Source organism: Aulonocara sp. 'chitande type north' Nkhata Bay, linkage group LG5, assembly GCF_057382095.1.
Source record: "Aulonocara sp. 'chitande type north' Nkhata Bay isolate Kocher_YH1m ecotype deep benthic linkage group LG5, A_spYH_male_GT1.1, whole genome shotgun sequence".
Taxonomy (NCBI): domain Eukaryota; kingdom Metazoa; phylum Chordata; class Actinopteri; order Cichliformes; family Cichlidae; genus Aulonocara; species Aulonocara sp. 'chitande type north' Nkhata Bay.
In genome coordinates this window covers 14538049-14554384 of record NC_141348.1, presented here as the reverse complement: position 1 = coordinate 14554384, position 16336 = coordinate 14538049, and the positions used below count along the sequence as shown (strand labels likewise).

The following is a 16336-nucleotide window of genomic DNA, read 5'->3' as shown; positions in this document are numbered from 1 at the left end:
AATGACAGCCACAGATTAACCCTTTTTATTAGGATTCAACACCGCAGCCGTCTAGATATCCTGAGCTCTTGTGATTAGGCCTGTTTTCAGATAGAAAGTGCTTTTGCACCTGTGCTGTGACTTCAGGCCTGCTTTGCTTTAACAGAGGGGTGAGGTCAAAACTGTTGGTGGGGGTCACACATGAAAAGACAATCTGGTTTCTAGACTAAAGTGAGCCACCTGCCAGTCCAAACTCTCACTGAAAGGGAGGACGGTAACAAAGTCTCGTCTGACACTGAAACACTCTCCAAGATATTCTGTGCAGAGGTAATCACAGAGGTTATAAACTCAATTTACAATGTAACCACTTATCACAGATTATTACCCTGGCCTTGGAACTACACGCTCATTCAAATATTGTTGTAATCTTAAACTGAGAATGATCAGTTTAAGATTAGGAAATTCCTCATTAGGAAATTCTCCTAATGATTTAAATTTAAAACAAAACAAAACACCAAGTTGTTGAAGCTGGCCAAGAGAGCGCGGAGCAGTGTGCCGTGGTTGTTGTTTCTCTTTTCCTCTGTTAATGAATGCAGAGGTGTTTGTCCGAGGAAGAGAGGAGAAGGGAAGCCTGATTTCCACTCCATTTTATCTGTGCCCCACAGCCCCGGCTAGTTAGCGCCCTGTGCTTTCACATGCTGGGGTCCCACAGGAAGCAGTACTCCATGATGGGCAAAGGTCAGGGAACGAGAGAAAGCCACTCCTCATTTCATCCGCCGAAACTAACTAATACACTTTGTTCTTATTTGTTTTTTGGAAGAATAAGAAAATAGGAATATTATGATGAGGAAAGTGAACTTTGCTCTAATTTAGATTTTTGTTTATGTGCTTATAGTCTTTCAGTTGCAAATGAACCAAATTACTTTCATATTTATACACACTATGCACTAGCTGAAATACTGTGATACCCTTATTTTATGTAGCATGTACAAATAGTAGACTTTGGTTTTTTTTTTCTAGTATTTATCTTCTTTTTTTTTTCTTTTTTGCTTTTATGTTGTGTATATGATTATTAATGTGTTTGGATGTCTCCAAAAACTACAGCAAGCCACGATGACAAATGTGCAAGTGGAAGTAAATGTTTCACGCGGGTAAAACATTTACTCGTGAGAAGATGAGACACGATTTTAAAATGTCACAATAGGTTTATTGATCCATAGTAGATGAATTTAAAAAAAAACCAACAAACAAACATTGTAGATGAAAAAAATGAAAATCTGCATAATTATTTGCATAACTGTGTATTACATTGAAAAGAAAAGCAAATAAGGAACACATCTGTCCAGCAGAATCAGCTTCATAAAAACAATAGACGTGTGCTTTCTAACATTAGATGTTTTCTATATAAAGAAAGGATGAACACGAAATATAATCCTGGCTACAAAAAGCAAAGCAAAGCAAAATCACCAAAATGAAGATCAAACAATAAGTGAAGCAAAACAATATGGTTGCATAATTATTCAAAGCAAATATCCTCTGATTTCAAGTACGTCCTCTGAGACAAAATACAGATATGTCTGTATAAAATAAAGACATCTCATACATGTCCTGCATGCATGCTTATTCGCAAATTTCCATTCATTACTTGTTGCCTAGTTGCATCTATTACAATAAGTTGAGTCGTGTCCTTTATGCCCGAGATTTTTTTTTAAACTTGATAAATCCGTGGAGTTATTTGGTAAGGAGCAAGGCGACCAGGTGGCCAACATGCCACCCCTCATACATGGAAAAGATTCAGTTCTGCAGAAAATCTACAAACTCACATTAAATACTCTGGTGAGGATGGGTTGTCGCTGGTAGACCCTGTTTCGTGGTAACAGTTTGCACCGGACAGTTTTTCACATTTAAGTTTATATGCGTCCCTCTCGCGGATCAGCCTGTTGAGTTCATGTTTCAGCTGCTCGACCTGAGACAGCAGGTTCGTCTTCTCGTGCTCCAGAACGTGTTTCTGTTGCACGCGCTTGTAGCGGCAGGACTGCGCGTAACCCCTGTTTTTCAGGGTCCGGCGTTTCTGCTTCAGACGCATCACCTCGTCCTTGCCTAGGCCTCTGAGAAGCCGATTGAGCTCTCTGACTGACATGGACACCAGCTGATCGTCTGAGAAGTGCATCTCGGCGTTGGATCGCCTGTCGTGGCGGTTGTGTTGCTGCTGGAGATGGTGGTGCGCACCGAGGACCTGCTGGGCCTCCGGCGACTCAGGGGATGCGCACCCCATGTCATCTTTGAGATATGGGTCTTGGCAGTGGCTGTTGGGCATACCTTGCATGTCCGAGTGACCCGGAAGACCCGGGTAGTGCTGGACAGGCTCGTTTAGGTGGCCGTAGCCATCGTAATCAGCCGGGAAAGGTGGCGGATTGTGGCCGTGGGGCGCAGATGGGTGTCCCTGCTGCGCTGTGGCTCCGATGAGGGCCTCCATCGCGTCTTCGGGTGTCAGGCCAAAAGCCTGAGGGTACATTTGCTGAGGATAACCCCCGTTGTTGGGTATCCAGAACTGGCTGTTTTCGACGTTGTTTCTGTGGTCGTTAGGATTGAGATTTGGCGATGAAGGCACAGAGTTGCAAGGTGTGCTGCCAGGAGTGGAGGAGACGGAGTCTGGTCTATGGAAAGAGCGATCCAGCCCCTGCATCGTCTCCTTCTTCACGCCGAACTTCATCAAGTCATAGTCGCTGACGAAATCCATGGGTGGTTTCTGCAGTCCCAAGTGTGAATGCGCCTCAGTCGTCATGGTAAATGGAAAGCCGGTCTCTTTAAAGAGCTCCAAATGTCCACTGATATTTCATGCAGCCAGTGAAATCGCAGTCACTTGTAAAAAAAACAAAACAAAAAAAGCCCAAAAATAAAACCCGAATAATAAATTTTTTTTAAAAATGAAGTATTTCCAAACTTTCGATCACAAAGGGGGAAAACACCACTCGTGAAAAATAAATCACAGCAAAAAACAGGAGAGCGCCTTTTTCAACTTTACGTTGAATTGCGACGTCGCACCGCGCAGCTTGTTTGGCTTTAGGAACTTAAAAGTCCGGTGATGCCAACAGACTGGACGCAACTCTGCCTTTTCAGGAGAAGCGCACTTTCTTCATAAAGCTGCATTGTGTGATGTCACGGCTTTCAGTCTACACCTCCACCCTGCTCTCCAATGAAAAAGGGAAGATTTGCATAAAAGCTTCTACGAGCGAGTCCACACGATCTGTTCGTGATTGTCACTTGACCAAAGCCTATAAAGGTCTGCTCAGAGGCGCAAACTCCATTCTGTAGTGTCTTTTGTGTTTAATTTCTTTATTTTTATTGTTTTATCCGCCCTCTATTTCGCATATTGCCAATTCACCCCACAGGAAAAATTATGCACCAAAGTGAATTGGAGCCATGAGAACAAAAAAACAAAAACCCATAAAAACAAAACATAATCGTCTGAACGATAAGGATATGATTTCAAGGATTTTGAATAAATATACGGCAATGAATTTGTCTATTAAAAACTAATATTGGTTGTGAACTATAATAGAACCATACATTTATTTTCCATCAGTCACAATTTGCTGCAAATTGGTTTGTGGTAATTTAGGAATTTATGGTTATTTATACGTCATTATTCATTAAGAAAACAACAGGATGCTGTTAGAAAATTCATTTGACCCTACTGTGATTGCTGTGCTCCTTGGTATACCCAGGTGAATACTGATATCTTGTGGCCAACTGCCTACACTGCAGTGGCTTTCATAGGGATATGGTATATTCACTGCTTTGTTGCTTTTCCTGTTATTAGATTTAAATTGTGAAGCTCACATTTTAATGTACAAATATATATTTGTTCAGTCTTCACCGCTTATTTTTTAAGGCCAAATACATTTTAGATGCATAAAACAATGGTACTGCTACTTTAAAATATATACATATATATTTTCCATTTTAATTAACCAAACTACATCTTTAGGGAATATGACTGTATTACAGATGCAAAGCCTCATCACAAAGAAGTTCCTGAGGGATCCCACCAGAAGTCAGCAGCTCAGCAGCAGCTCTGACATAACAGATACCAGGCTAACCAGAGTTAAAGCACAAACGCACAGGATATCGAAGGGTTAAGTAATGTTCCTGCCCTGAGCTGACCCTCTCAGGCAGCGCTTACTCCAATGATAGTGAATGCTTTACTGACAAGGTAAAAAGACTCAAGCCAAAACCAATAGAAATTGCTGCCTGAGAACGGCCAGGCATTGTTTCAGCGAGTTCGACTTGCTGGGAAGAGAGGAAGAGAGGAGACAGTGTGACTGAGCAAAAATTTCTCAGGGACACATAACAGGATTCACGCCAGAAGACCGGGGTGATGCTTTGTGGTATAGCTTGTGCTAATGATAGGATGCTCACAGCCTAAGTGCACGTCACAAGCTGGCACTTCGGTTCTTTTGCCATAACAAGCATGTATCAAAACAGTCAAGTCAAAGAAAAAGCAGAATTTCTAGGCACTGCAACATCAAGTTTACACTTCAACACAATATCATAGCCCTAGAAACTCCACTTTATCTGTATCTGAGAACACATATTTTGATGCATACATTGATATTGACCTGAATCTTTAAAAACAGCTGTTTTATTTGAGATGAAGGCTAGGCTATATACCAACATACGAAGCGTGTTTTTCTAGTTTCCTGTTTTGTGAGATAACTGTAAGGTGACCTCTAAAAGAACGATGTTGCTCAAGAAACTGTAACTTATAGATGTATTTTTCAGTTTTATGTTACCAGTATTTCAGGAATGACACACTAAAACAAAAACAACAACACAATTTGATTTCAGTTATAGAAAACACAACCTAGGTGGACACATCAAGCATCACTCAAGCAAACAGCCCCGTGTTTCTCTGAAAATAATTTAAATTCAAGTACTTCAGAATTGGAGCAGGATGTTTTACCCAAACACCCAAATGAAAAACTAATATCTGTAGCACTGAATGAAACAAAACAGAAAAAAACAAACGTCTTTGTCATTTCTGTATACACAACATTGCTCCCACATGACAATGGGGTTCTGTGTGTTTCGGTAAACATGACGGCCATTTCTAAAAGTCAGATTCAATCATTCTTGTGTCCAGTTATAAGAAGCATGGAGCGAACGAGCAGCATTAGGTTAAAGGCCATGGCCAGGCAACACAAGGCTGAAGTCATGATCGCAGGAGAACAGCTCAGGTAAGACGAAACAGATTCGCTGACGATGTCGGCAAATTCTACTCTGCAGGTCAGGTAGATGACTGATGTCAGTTTTAAGGCTCACGGCTGATTTAAACGCCACTTTAAGGCTCAGACTTCACGATGGAAAACTGATTAAGGATCGACGCTACCACTTTCGCACCTACCCTAACTGCTTTGTGGCACACGAGCTTATAGACTGGCTTGTGAGCCACAAGGAAGCTGCAGATCGAGCAACAGCTGCCAGCCTCATGCAGCACCTCATGGACCATGACATTTTACACCACGGTAAGAAGGAAGCACCAGCAAGCGCTTCAGCTAAAGAAGCTCTCCCTTCTTTAGCTGAAATTAATTCCTCTTCTTTACCTGAAGCTAAGTCCTCATGTTGCTTTCACGACTTATATTTAAAACTGCCTTTCTCTCAGTCTGTGACAAGAGGGCAGAATTCAAGGATGCCAAACTGCTGTACCGTTTCCGCAAGGATGATGGCACATTTCCCTTTAACACAGAGGTGAAAATCTTCATGCGAGGACAACAACTATATGAGCAGTAAGAGCTGGTCTGTTTGTGCTTCAAGTTTTCTGGTCTGAGACAGATCAGCTTAATCTTAGAATTGAAAGACCTCAATAAAGGTGTATCTCATCCAGGTTTTTCCTCCACTGCATGCTATTTTAAATCTGATTCTGTTTTGTTTTCTCTTATAGACTTATAGCAGACAAGAACTCCATTCTGCAGCTGAGAGAGGAGCATGGTGTTACTTATAAGCGCTCCTTTCCTGGCTGCCAGTTGATTGACTATCTCATTCAGAATGGAGAGGCAGATAGCCGGCGACAGGGACTGGAGTTGTGCCGTGCATTGCAGGAGCATGGCATCATTCAGCACGGTGAGGGGAGTTTTCATTTGCCCTTTGATGTACAGCTGTCAGTGGTGGGCTTGCCATCTGGGACTCTTGCAATCAAAAGTAAAAATACACACTGCATAGATACCATTTATACTAAGACTGCTGCTTTTTGCTCTCTCCCCAACTCCCGCAGTGGGACAAAAGCATGATTTCTTTGACAGTGGGCTACTCTACCAGTTCTGCATCAATTTCCGCCGGCGTTGGCGCCTGTCTGAGCTGTTAACTGAAAATGAGCAGGTTAATGATGAAGCTGTGATGGCATCAACACAAGAGGACAACAATTCTGAGAGTCCCTTTCTTCTACGCAGAAACTCATCCAAGGAATGCAACCGTGCATTCAGTGGTAATAAATTAATTAATTACTGAGTAAACATGAAATAAAAGGAAACTCTTGCAATTTTCACAACATACACCTTGTTTTTTTTTTATGAATTCTGACATCGCCACTAATATCTAATAGTGAGCTCAAACAAAGACTCCAAACAGATTACCGGTGTTCGTCGAAGTAGCTTGAGTTCCCTTCAGTTTCACTCTGCTGGATTTCCACCTCTTCAGCTGTTGTCACACTCAGCAGTACGATGCAATCCTAAATCAGGCGAGTGTTTTGTTATTTATATTCAACTGTTAAATGTTTCATAGTATCATCAAAGTTTAAATATTACTGTAATGAGGCTTGTTTGTGAAAGCACATAGACATAATCTTTTAATTGGTTTCACAGTCCTTAAAAGAAAAGTTACTTGTGAAGAATTATTGGAACCTGGTGCACCCTTTATCAAGAAAGTGTTGACGGTGAGTTATGAAAATTATACGTATAAATTATTACTTAGATTTCTGATTGGATTTAATAGCACCAATTTAGCATACCTGAGCAACAGTCCCCTAAAGGCTAAAAGTCAAAAAGTCAAAACAAGCTTAACACATTAATAAAGTTGTGTTTTTCTTCTTCTTCTTAGATTAAAGTCTAAGGTGTATTTTATCTGATTGAGATTGCAGGTGATAGGAGACGCCCTGGGCTGGGGCTTTGTTGTCAGAGGCATGGCTCCTTGTTATATGCAGGCTGTTGACCCTGGAAGCCCTGCAGCAGCTGCTGGAGTTAAGGTTAAATAGCTGAAACAAACTGAAAAAGATACTTATCTTGGATCCATAACTTTAAAAAAAAAAATATATATATATATATATATATTTTATGTATTTATTTATTTATTTTTAGGTGCGGCAGTTTGTGTGCCAGGTAAATGGACAGTGTGTTCTTTACCTGGACTACAGGACAGTAACCAGACTGGTGATGACAGGACCTCGCACTGTTGTACTGGAAGTTATGGAACCACTGGAATGACAGTAGCTATATTATCAAAGTCTGGCTCTCTCTTTGAATAGAAATACTGCATCTGCAAAAAAATATAAAATAATAATAATAAAAAAAATCAGCAATTACGTTTGATATGTGCTCATTTTGGGGGGAACTTAAAAAATGCACTTGTTAAACTGTTTATCTGACTTGCATCATGGAAAGTGTTCTAAACTGCCTAGATTGTTTTCATGAATTTGAGGGGGGAAATCGGCACAATCAGGTCAGTCAATCCAGCCCAGCGACTACGACTTCCGTCTTTTTGTAGTCGCCATTTTGGTTTGAGAGTTGATCAACGCGTTAGCCAGCAAGCTGGCCTGACCTCCGGTGCAAGAAAATCAGAGAACTGGAGGAGTATAGGTGGCCCTGGAGGTTCCCATTTTCGAAGTGTACTATTTTCATGAGCTGTGCACAATTCTACCGCTGTGTTTTGTCACTCGTCCCCCAGCTAGCAGCTCTGCGGTGCAGATGAACGAGCTAACTAGATAGCTTGGCTAGCTAACTGTGGAGCTGCTGAGCACCGGCGTTGAGGGGAGCATCACCGCCAATCTGCATGTCCCGCCAGCCCCTCTGTTTTTTATTTTAGCCATTAATGTCGTGAGATAACCCCTGTAAAGTTACTCTTCTGGCTTATTGCAAGGTGAGTAAAACTTTAAATATAGTCAATGAAAGTGGAAAGAAAGGGAAAGAAAGCAGCTATGCAACGCTAGTGTTTGTGCTCAGTAGGCATTGCTAAATCTGGCTAACACTGTAACGCTAGCCCACAAAGCTAACACGTATTGTAAAACTGTAATTCCCGAAAGCTCTGTGCATGGTGAACAATAGAAGCCGTGGACCTGTTCTGTTGTTAGGCTTTCTGATCAAACCCACCACTCAATCAGAAACAAGGTTGTAGTGAAGCGTCACCATAGAAACAGTGCCGGACCCCTGAAGCTCTGAAACACACAATGCCATCATAATAAACACGCTGTACTAGAGGGAGACACGTGCTGAAAGGGCGTGTTGTCTCTTAGTGAGTCCGGATAATGTGATACAGGTTATAAATGTACCTGAGGTTATAATGAAGAATTCATATCTGTCTGCCAGGAGATAATGTATCAGCTCCCGGTGAACAATCTTACAAGAATCAGGAGAGCCAGGAAACAAGTGAAAAAAGCACTCGGTGACATTGGACTTGAGTTCTGCAAGGAGGCAGCAGAGGTGAGCAAGTGTGTTTTGAGCTGCATGTGATGGATAAGAACTTTGAATAACATAAAGGTAGCATTGATGGACCAAAGACCACTCACTTGCCCAAAGATGGTTTTCAGTAAGGTGTAAGTGTGTTTGTTTTAAACCAACGTGACGATTTTAAGGCAGTTTTGATTGGCACCTAATCATCGGTGGACGTAATAAGGATAACAAATTTGTTCTCTCTCTCTCTATACATATATGTGTGTGTGTGTGTGTGTCTTTAGAAACAGCCTCATCAAGCTTTAAAATGACAGACTCCAAAGGTGTGGATACATTTCCACAGCTTTGCCTAGTGTAGTTTGCAGAGAATGAATTTGCAGTCTAATCCCTAACCTCTTTGTGTTTGCCTTTCACAAATACACTCACTAGTGCTCTGGCTTGACAAAGGGAAATTCAGTACCAGTCCCCATAAGAATAAAGGGGGGGGAAAAAAATCAGAAACATATTACCCTTTATCAAACCCAAACAAAAAAGGGGGATTAGAGGGGACGCATACAAATTTAAAACCAAGACTTGCATATACAAATACTATACAGACATGGTAACAATGTTAAAAACTTATTTCCATTGGAGTTGGTCTTTAATATTTTAAATTTTTTGCAGGAGTTCAAAGAGTTTTGCCCTAATGAGCAGTTTGTGAAGGGCACGCTTTGCCTTGATATCTGCGCCTGGGATCCATCATACTCTAAAACACAGGTAAGATTTTATCCTATCTGAAAGACTTGCTCACATTATCATGCACTAATGTGCATATTTTTCTTAATGCAAAGTTTTTGTTGTTGTTTTTTTTTTTTTTTGATCATTTTTTTTACATTTTTTTTTAGGAATACAGATCAAAGCCATTTTGCTGCACAGAGTGTCCATTTTCTTCCAAATTCTACTCAGGCTACAAGAATCACTTCCGTAATGTGCACAGGAAACTCTTGGACAGTAAAATCCTGCTCAACTGTCCATACTGCACGTTTACTGCAAGCAAGAGAACTTTGGAGACGCATGTTAAAATATTCCACATACCCAATTCAACTCGGCACAATTATGGAAGCTCACAGGGAGCTGCGCTGGGGAAAGCTTATCTTGATAGATACAAACAGGGAAACGGTGTGGAGAAAGCAATGTATTTCTGCAAAAAATGCACATTTCGGGACACGCTATACAATGTGGTGAGAAGGCACATCTACAGGGAACATTTTCAGCATATTGTCTCACCATATCTTGGTATGGTTTCTGAGTCATCTGTGAAAAATGGTGCTAGTTCTGTTGTTGGCAACAACATCCTCTGTAAAAGATGCCAGTTTACCACTCGTACCTATGAGGCTCTGGTCCAGCATGTTATTGAGTACCATGAGCGCATTGGTGCCCAAGTAACAACCATGATTGGACATGCTAACATTATCGTCTCCAAGCCTCAGTCTTTACCAGTCATGTCACAGAAGCCTCCTCTAGTTGTCAGTAGACCTCAAACACTTAGACCTGAACCAAATGCACAGCAAGTAATTGGCTATTTAAAGCCAGTAGGCCCGGTTATTAAAAGTCAGTCTCCCATTATAGGCAGTCAGGTGCGTGCCACTGTTCCAGTACAGAGGAACAGTACAGCAGTTGAAAATGCTGGTACTGGTGTAAACACAGCCCAAACACAGAAGTGGAAGATATGTACAGTTTGCAATGAGCTTTTTCCTGAAAACTTATACAGTGCTCATTTTGAGAATGCACACAAGGCGAAAAAAGTGTGGGCGCTTGCCAAGTACATCATGAAAATCCACAACTTTACCAGCAAATGTTTGCTTTGTAACCGCTACCTGCCCAGTGATACACTGCTAAATCACATGCTAATCCATGGCTTAACCTGTCCACAGTGTCACTCTGCTTTCCACAATGTTGAGAAAATTATGGAGCATACAGCTCAGGCACACCCTGAGGAGTTTATTGGACCCCCTGGTGCATCGCCTCTAACCTTTGACCTCACCATTAAACAAGAGAAGTCCAGTAATGTACAGCTTGCTGTTCTTACTTTTAACATGAAGGAACCCATCAATGGTCAAGATCAGTCGACGCCTGTTCAGAATAGTCTTCCACATCTTGTCAAACTACCTGATCCTAGAGGGACCGATAAGAAAAGTGAACATCTTGCAGGAAGTATCCCTTCACTAATGCAAACAAGTGAGATTGGGAAGACTGTGTGTCCGCTGTGTTTCACCATTCTCAAAGGGCCTATCTCCGATGCTTTGGCCATGCATCTGAGAGAACGGCATCAAGTCCTTCAAACAATACATCCAGTTGAGAAAAAGATGACGTACAAGTGCATTCATTGCTTAGGGGTGTACACCAGCAACATGGTGGCTTCCACAATTACGTTGCATCTTGTGCAGTGCAGGGCTGTTGGTAGGAACCAAGCAACCCAAAACTTTAAACCTGGCTTGACACTTAACTCCTCTGGGGCTGGCTATCTTAAGAGGCAGCCATCAACACAGGCTATGTCTAACTCCAAGAGGATAAAGCTGGCCAAGGATGCTAAGACGACTTCCACCATCTTTGGAAAGAAGGCTGAATCTGATGGGCTTGCTCTGGATCCTAGAAGCTATGAACACAAGACTTATGAGGCCAGGAAAAATTTCCTGACTGCCTACTTCAACCGGCGACCGTACCTTTCTTCTTCTGAAGAGGACAAGCTGTCGGCGAGTCTGTGGCTGTGGAAATCCGACATCGCTACACACTTTGCAACCAAGCAAAGCACGTGCGTGAGAAACTGCAAGACCAAGAAGGTGTCGGTGCTGCTCGGCTTTGACATGCAAGCTCTAAAGAAAGTTAAGCATAACTTGAATTTTGAGGAAAGCAAAATTGTTGGTACCTCTGCTAAGAAGGCCGTAGGCATCAGTTGTCGTACTCCAAAGACGGACCAAAACAAACACAGTGAGACACTAAATTGTACCTTAAAACTTAGTACGTGCACAGAGACTATTTCCATAGACTCTGACAGTGAAACAAACACAGATGACAGACCCACTGAGAATGGAGATATCGATGTAAATGCGCACGAGAGTTTCCAATCCAAGGAACCATTAAACATGACTGAAGAAACAAAACCTGCAGATAATGCTTCTAGAGAGACGGAGGTTTCTTTGCAAGATGGGAATGCAAGCCTTGCAGTGTGCCTTGGTTGAGTAGTAAAGGGGTGTATTAAAACAAAGATGACTCAACAGTTACAAATAGTAGACCAGAATGTGTGGGTCACTAAATCAGCAGCTGATTTTTTTTTTCTGAACAGTGTTGAAACGAAATAAACAGCATTATGTAGGTAGTGTTGTGTATATATTTTTAGCCATTGCTCCTTGTTAGTTTCTTCATGCACATCTGTATCACTCACTGGTTTGCTGTCACACCATATAAGAAATATGTAAACTGAACTATTTGCATATTTTTCCCCCAACTGTGACAAAGAACTGCACCATACTGTTTAACATTTAGAAAATGTAGGATATGTTAATTCCTTATGGACACATTTTAATAAAGGTGTTTGATTAATAAGAAAGTTTATTGCCGCTCTTTCTGTGCTATTAAGCTTTTGGACCAGGTGAAATTAGCTGCTTAAAGGTATTTCTGCAGAAAATGTTTTTTTTTTAAACTTAATAACAGTTTCTAAGAGTGAGAGCACAGGTATGTATATAAATGTAAATTTAAGGCATTTTGGGCAACCAGAAGTCGCACTTTCTCTTCCATGATAGCGTTAGGGCGTTAGGGCATACTGTTTTTTTCTAACATGACACATTTGTTTATAAGTTGCCCAGTGCTCCAAAATGAGAAGACTTTACAATAAGAGGCCCCTATTCATTAAACACGAACATTTAACTCACCAGGTAAAGTGCCACTCCGTATAATTTACTGAGTGTCAGTGTCACAACAGATGCAGCTGCATGTTTTTAAATGAAATTTCAGCGACTTCCTAATTTCCGGAATGTCTCCTTATTTGATTGGTCGCTTTGTATGAGTGGGTGGGACTCCTGGCTGCTGCTACCGTACAACTGTCCAACCGCCAGCGTGCATCGCTACCCAGGCCACAAAGTGTGACGCTTCAGAAAGGTGCGTTTATCTGGAGTATTCGCAGCAGTAGTTTTTAAAACTTCATAGCTGCTTTCTCAAACGGAGAACAAGGTTTTGGCAGCTCTAGGTATAATGGTGAGTGGAGGCGCCGCATGTTCACGACTTAAATAGAATTTTTAGTTGTTTATTGATTTAGTTTTTTTCTAATTTTGCTGCGTTTCATGCGGAGTGTGTGGCAGCTGGTTAGCACGTGAAGCTAAAACTGGTAGAATCCAAGCGTGCGACTTCCTAGCTGGAGCTGTCAACGATGGTTAGCTGGCATTCAGAGGCTCTGGTATAGAAGTAATGCTGGTGAACAGTTCAGGGCTAAGCTTGAAAAACTACTAGTTAGCTGCGGTTAGCTCGCATAAAACGTTATTTTCCAAATTTCTGCCACAGTAGCAGTTGCAGTCCTCATACATAAGTTTACCTTTTTTACAATTGGTGAAGAGTAAAGACCATGATCAATAGAGATGGATGCTAAAACACAGTTGCACGAGTTGCTAAATTTTTAAAAGAATGAAGCTAACTGCAATATCCGTCTGTGCTTCCAGGTGACCACTCCAAGTGAAGCCTAATGTGCCAGATGATACACTGGTATGACTGGCAGGAGAGATCGTGGCATTTGATTAGCCTGGCCCTGCAGAGGAGGTCCAGAGTGGAGATGCAGTGCAGGAACCGAGAGCTGGTGGAGTTCTTTATAAGCTATAAACTGTCTCAGAAGAATCACCCAACTTCCCTTCTGAGGCCAACCAATGTGGGCCAAAGGACTGAGAGAGACCTGGCCAAATCCCTGCCTGCGTACGATGGCATAGAGGCTTTAAAATCAGCTCTTCTAGACTCAGGAGAGCAGTTTGGTTTTCTGTTCACACAGTCTTTTAGGGACGTTGCTTCGCACCTCAACATCACGCCAGACACAGCCCAGCAATGCTTCGAGAGTGTGATGGCTGAGTTGTTCAGGGATGGAATCAATTGGGGGCGTATAATTGGTCTGTTTGTCTTTGGTTCTGCAATGTGTCTGGACTGTATTGACAGCAATATGGGTGAGCTGGTACCCGACATTGCAGACTGGATGACTGCGTATCTAGATGATCACATTAGTCTGTGGATCCAACGAAATGGAGGATGGGTAAGTCGGCAGGGGATGAAGTTGACATGAGGTGTGCAACTTTTGTGCTTTTAAAGGGGGGGAAAAAGTCATTTAAAACACTGTCTAATCTTTTTTTTTTTCCAGGACCGCTTTACAGAGATATTTGGGAAAGGGATGTCTACTAGGAGCTCTGGGGAGTCTCTGAAGAGATGGCTGTTTGTTGGAGTGGCATTAGTAACAGGGCTGCTGGTTGGCATGCTCATGACAGATTAACAGTGAAGGTGCTACTTCTCTGCCGTCACTGAACACCCTGTGGAATGCTAAACCGAGGGAGGGAAGCGGTTAATGTTTACATGGAAGCCCAGTCCACATGTGCAGTGACCATAGTGGGTGGGCAAAGTCATTCTGTGAGAAGCTTCATAATGTGTAACTTGGTGAGCTGTTGCAGACCACCTGCTCGCCTTGCTTTGACCAATGTGTTTTTATTTTATTTTTAAACGCACAACAGTTTAGTAGCTGATTTGCCTGTTCAGAGGGCAAATGCTTTAAATGAACCTAATTAAAAAGGCAGTGAAAGTGATTCAGCTAGTCTAAGCTCTCTCTCTCTCTTTTTATCCTGTATTATTCAGGGAACAACGTGTATGACTATGTTGTATTCCCCCCTTTAATGTGTAATTCTCAGTTTCTTTTGACTGTTCTTGAGTTTTTAAGTCTGTTTTGAAAGGTTTTGCTGAGTAAACTGTATGGAGTGCAGAGGCTATCCAAAAAAATCAAATCTATGCTCTAGCAGAGGCCTGTGAGTTCTCTTCCTCCTACAGTCCAGAGACATGCATGTGAAATTGACTTTTTCCATCTCTCACTAGTATCTAAAATTATCCATGTGCAACAGGCTACATATCCATGATTGTATTCAGTGTTTTTTGTTTTTTGGCTGTTCCTCTAAGGGATCAGATTGGATCATCTGCTGCCATTTTGCCCTACTCTTAGCACAGTCTTGTCACATCAACCCCATGCAAGCCCCCTTCACTACATCTGTGGTCTGCCTCTTTTCCTCTGCTTGGCAGCTCCATATTAACCATACTTTGTTCACCAAGTCCACTAACTGAGCTGTCACTGTGACATTAACTTCTCCAGCTCTGCCACTTTCACCATGTTCTTGTTCTCGTGTCAGTGCCACCGTCTATAAACCATACATCGTAGCAGTGCTCGCTACTGTCTTGTAAACCTCCCCTTTCACTTGTGCTGCTATTGTTCTGCCGCAAATCAAATGAAGTGACTCCATATGAAGTATCTTAAAAGCTGGAATTAAATGAGATGTATTCTTTTACACAATGTGCATTAAAATCTTCTTGAAAATATAAAATCCACATGTCTTTGTCACCATATCAACATGTACACAAAGATATATACCAAGGTCTGATATACATGCAAGGAAGATATTCTGCTAATGCTTCTGGGCAGTTATTGAGTCAGTGGGTGCTCCACACCAACTGTGCATGGAATAAAAATAGGGCAACAAGAATAAATAACAGACAAGAGGAGTTTAAACAAAACAGGAGGAAGGCACACATTAAAAAGACACATTAGAGGACGGGTTGCAAAGTGCTTGGAAGTAGTGCAATGGACTATGTCTGAGTATAGAATCCATGTGTGAGTGGCCTGAGTGATGAGGGTTATTCAGTGGCGTGGGTGGGGTGTTGGGTGGAATTGCTTTACAGTCCAAATGGCCCAGGGGAAGGAGGTCTTTGTGTCCTAGTTTGAAGTGTAAAGATGTGTACAGTTTTACATCCTGCACAGCCTCGCTTAACAGCAGTGTTGCACTTTCTCCACGTGGGGGTGCTAATGTACCACATATTCCAAAAGGAGCATTCTTAAAACTAAGCTGTGCTACTCTGCTTTCAGTTACAAGTAATTTCAGACATGACAGCTGTAGTGTTTGCAAGCTCTTCCATCACAGTTTTTTCCTTTTGTATTTTTCCCACAAGAAAGTCAAATAAGACACAGAGAACGTGAATTCTCCCAGTAATGGGTTTAATCTGTCTGATCACACACCACAACAAGTAGTTAAATCACCCACTTTCCACGCTAGAACAGCTTTTCACAAGATTATTCTGCGAGCTCTGGATGATATAATGATAGTACGAATGGGAAAGGAGACAAGCAGTGAGGCAGCGGGAGAGAGAAGGCTCTAACGGATGGCCTTGTGAGTGAACTGGAGAAGGCCTGTGGTTGCTAATCTATCCCCGTCATTTGTTGCCATTTCCCCAGAGCAGAGCTGACAGCTGCAGCAGATAAACAGCAGATACAGACAGTTGAGGAAAAGAGTATAAATTATGGATGTGCTTGCCAAATCATCTTATTCCTTTAAAAAGAAAAAGATCATGTCTCCCCCTCCCCCCCGCACTTGTCTCGTGTTTGTTTTGCTCACGATAACTCCTGCAGAGGTGAGCACTGCGGATTGGTCCACTTTAGT

At 42.0% G+C, this 16336-nt stretch overlaps 4 protein-coding genes across 6 annotated transcripts; 3 read left to right on the top strand and 1 right to left on the bottom strand.

Moving 5' to 3' along the window:
• Positions 1-1164: 1164 nt before the first annotated feature.
• LOC147330010 (transcription factor MafB-like) lies at positions 1165-3106 on the bottom strand. Its single transcript, XM_086291521.1, has one exon. The coding sequence runs from the start codon at positions 2762-2764 to the stop codon at positions 1799-1801; it is 966 nt and encodes a 321-aa protein (XP_086147647.1). The 5' UTR covers positions 2765-3106; the 3' UTR covers positions 1165-1798.
• A 1985-nt stretch (positions 3107-5091) lies between these two features.
• On the top strand, positions 5092-7585 carry LOC147330009 (DEP domain-containing mTOR-interacting protein). Its single transcript, XM_086291520.1, is given in 9 exon segments — positions 5092-5219; positions 5329-5507; positions 5645-5768; positions 5924-6102; positions 6254-6463; positions 6581-6775; positions 6816-6910; positions 7115-7219; positions 7332-7585. Coding segments are annotated over 9 exon segments (1296 nt in total). The 5' UTR covers positions 5092-5136; the 3' UTR covers positions 7458-7585.
• A 162-nt stretch (positions 7586-7747) lies between these two features.
• adnpa (activity-dependent neuroprotector homeobox a) lies at positions 7748-12225 on the top strand. The gene is made up of 4 exons (XM_086291515.1): positions 7748-8109; positions 8556-8669; positions 9303-9395; positions 9524-12225. The coding sequence occupies exons 2-4, from the start codon at positions 8562-8564 to the stop codon at positions 11855-11857; spliced, it is 2535 nt and encodes an 844-aa protein (XP_086147641.1). The 5' UTR covers positions 7748-8109; positions 8556-8561; the 3' UTR covers positions 11858-12225.
• Positions 9316-14443, top strand: LOC147330007 (bcl-2-like protein 1). 3 transcript variants are annotated; one of them, XM_086291519.1, is made up of 3 exons: positions 9316-9395; positions 13328-13902; positions 14008-14443. In XM_086291519.1, the coding sequence occupies exons 2-3, from the start codon at positions 13351-13353 to the stop codon at positions 14134-14136; spliced, it is 681 nt and encodes a 226-aa protein (XP_086147645.1). In that variant the 5' UTR covers positions 9316-9395; positions 13328-13350; the 3' UTR covers positions 14137-14443. The 3 variants fall into 3 exon arrangements, with proteins under 3 accessions (XP_086147645.1, XP_086147644.1, XP_086147642.1); XM_086291518.1 differs by lacking the exon at positions 9316-9395 and adding an exon at positions 12677-12773; XM_086291516.1 differs by lacking the exon at positions 9316-9395 and adding an exon at positions 12719-12869.
• The last annotated feature ends 1893 nt before the right edge of the window (positions 14444-16336 follow it).